Here is a 2,352-nt window from a genome sequence, read left to right on the forward strand (position 1 = left end):
AAATGTATTATGTCTTAGGATTGTCAAATGTTAACTTCGAGAATTTTTTTGGAACAATTATAATTGTTCGAGGTTTATTGGATTAAAGTAACAATTATTTAGTGTCGGTAATATTGATTTGATTCAGTTAGCCATAATAAGTTAAACTAAAGTGATATTTTATGGTGTAGACGGCACCAAGGAGAAAAAGAAACTCGAGAATGAAGAAAAGGAAAACCATCGACTCATTTTTTAAACAAAAAGAGCAGACATGGGCAAGTCATGAGCATTCTCCATCCGATATTGATATCTCAAATCCCAGTGATCAACAGCTTAACAAATCTCCTAGAATTGATGCCGATGTGAATTCTCTTGAACCTGATCTGGCATTACGTACTCCGATATGAAATATCCTGTTAATCAAATGGATGCAGTTAGAAGAGATTATATCAAGATGATGCCATATCAACCAATTAAGAATGAGTATCCACCGACCAAATTTAGAAGTCAAAATCGAAGATTCCAGAGTAGCTGGTTTAAAAAATTTACTTGGTTAAAGTACTCTCCTTCGAAAGATGCTGCATTTTGTTTTCCGTGGTTCTTGTTTGAACATAAGAATCCTCGTAATCCTGCATTTACAATTGATGGATTCAAATATTGGAAGCGAGTTAATGATGGCAATAGATGCGCATTTTTTATGCATATAGGATGCAATACTTCACCACATAACAACGGTGTGGAATATCTTGATAATTTGATGAATATACCTCGTCATATTGACAAAGTGATAAATGCACAATCTTCAGAAGAAAAACAGAAGAACAGATTGCGAGTTACAGCAACTATTGAAAGCATTCGATGGCTCACTTTGCAAGCATGTGCATTTAGAGGGCATGATGAATCTCCATCTTCCAATAATCGTGGAAATTTTATCGAGATGATAAATTTCATAGGGAAAATGAATAAGAGTATTGAGGACATCTTCTTAGAAAAAGCTCCAAAGAATGCAAAGTATACTTCACCTGATATTCAAAAAGATGTTTTGAATATCATTTCCAACCAAGTGAGGGCCAAGATTCGTAAATAAATTGGGGATGCAAAATTCTGCATTTTAGTTGATAAAACGAGATGCATCTAACAAAGAGCAGATGTCTATAGTATTAAGATTTGTGGATACTGAAGGATTTTTACGAGAGCGGTTCTTTTTCATTGTACACGTGACAGATACAACTGCTGCAACACTTAAGAAAGAAATATCTGATGCACTTGGTCGTTATGACTTGCATATCCACAACATGCGTGGATATGGATATGATGGTGCTAGCAATATGCGCGGTTCTTGGAATGGATTGCAGGCTCTTTTCTTGAAATATTGCTCGTGTGCATATTATGTGCATTGTTTTGCTCATCGGCTTCAACTAGCATTAACTGCAGCTGCTGAAAAAGAGGTATCCATTTGGTTATTCTTTTCAAAATTGAATTCCATTTGTAATCTCATCAATGCATCTCCTAAGCGGCATGGTGAGTTACATTCTGCTCAAAGAATTGAAGTTGCGCATATGGTAGCTACTGGTGGACGTGATACAGGTAGAGGATGTAATCAAATTGGAAATTTATTACAACATGGAAAGACTCGCTGGAGTTTTAATTTCGACTCAATTTGTAGCATGATTGATATGTATAGCTATGTGATTACCGTGTTAGAAAATATGGGAAATGAGGGAGCTTCTAATTCCATTCGTGGTGAAGCTAGTGGTGCATTGATTGCGATGAAGTTCTTTGATTTCATATTTATATTACACTTGATGCATAAGATAATGAGGATAACAAATCTGCTTTGTCAAGCATTGCAAGAGAAATTCCTAGATATTTTAAGTGCAATGGATTATGTTTCAACGACTAAAACTTTGCTTCGTACTTTGAGAGAAGAAGGATTTGATCTCCTACTTAGTCATGTGAAAGAAGTTTGTGTCAAGTATGACATTGAGATACCTCACATAGAAGCTCGTTATAAATCTGGTACAGACCGTTCTTATCAACAAAATGATTCAATGACAGTTGAGCACCACTTATCAATTTGGTGTATTTACAACTGCAATAGATTTTCAAGCTGAAGAGCCTAATAATAGATTTAAAGATGATGCAGTTGAACTTCTTAAACTTAGTTGTGCTTTGGAACCTAAAGAAAACTTTAAGTTTCTTAATGTTGATCATATCTATCGACTTACTGAGAAATTATATTATCTTGATTTCGATTCACAAAATTTGCATCATTTGAGAATGCAATTGAATCACTATAAACTTGATGTTGCTAGCCATGAAAGATTTCAGAATTTAGGGTTTTTTTAATAAATAATGTAAAAAAATATATAT

At 34.4% G+C, this 2,352-nt stretch overlaps 1 protein-coding gene across 1 annotated transcript; it reads left to right on the plus strand.

Annotated features, from left to right (window-relative positions):
* Positions 1-382: 382 nt before the first annotated feature.
* On the plus strand, positions 383-2,093 carry LOC140962591 (uncharacterized). Its single transcript, XM_073421544.1, has 2 exons — positions 383-1,042; positions 1,095-2,093. Exons 1-2 carry the CDS (start codon positions 383-385, stop codon positions 2,091-2,093), a joined length of 1,659 nt encoding a protein of 552 aa, XP_073277645.1.
* Positions 2,094-2,352: the final 259 nt, after the last annotated feature.

This window comes from Primulina huaijiensis, chromosome 17, assembly GCF_012295235.1.
Source record: "Primulina huaijiensis isolate GDHJ02 chromosome 17, ASM1229523v2, whole genome shotgun sequence".
Taxonomy (NCBI): domain Eukaryota; kingdom Viridiplantae; phylum Streptophyta; class Magnoliopsida; order Lamiales; family Gesneriaceae; genus Primulina; species Primulina huaijiensis.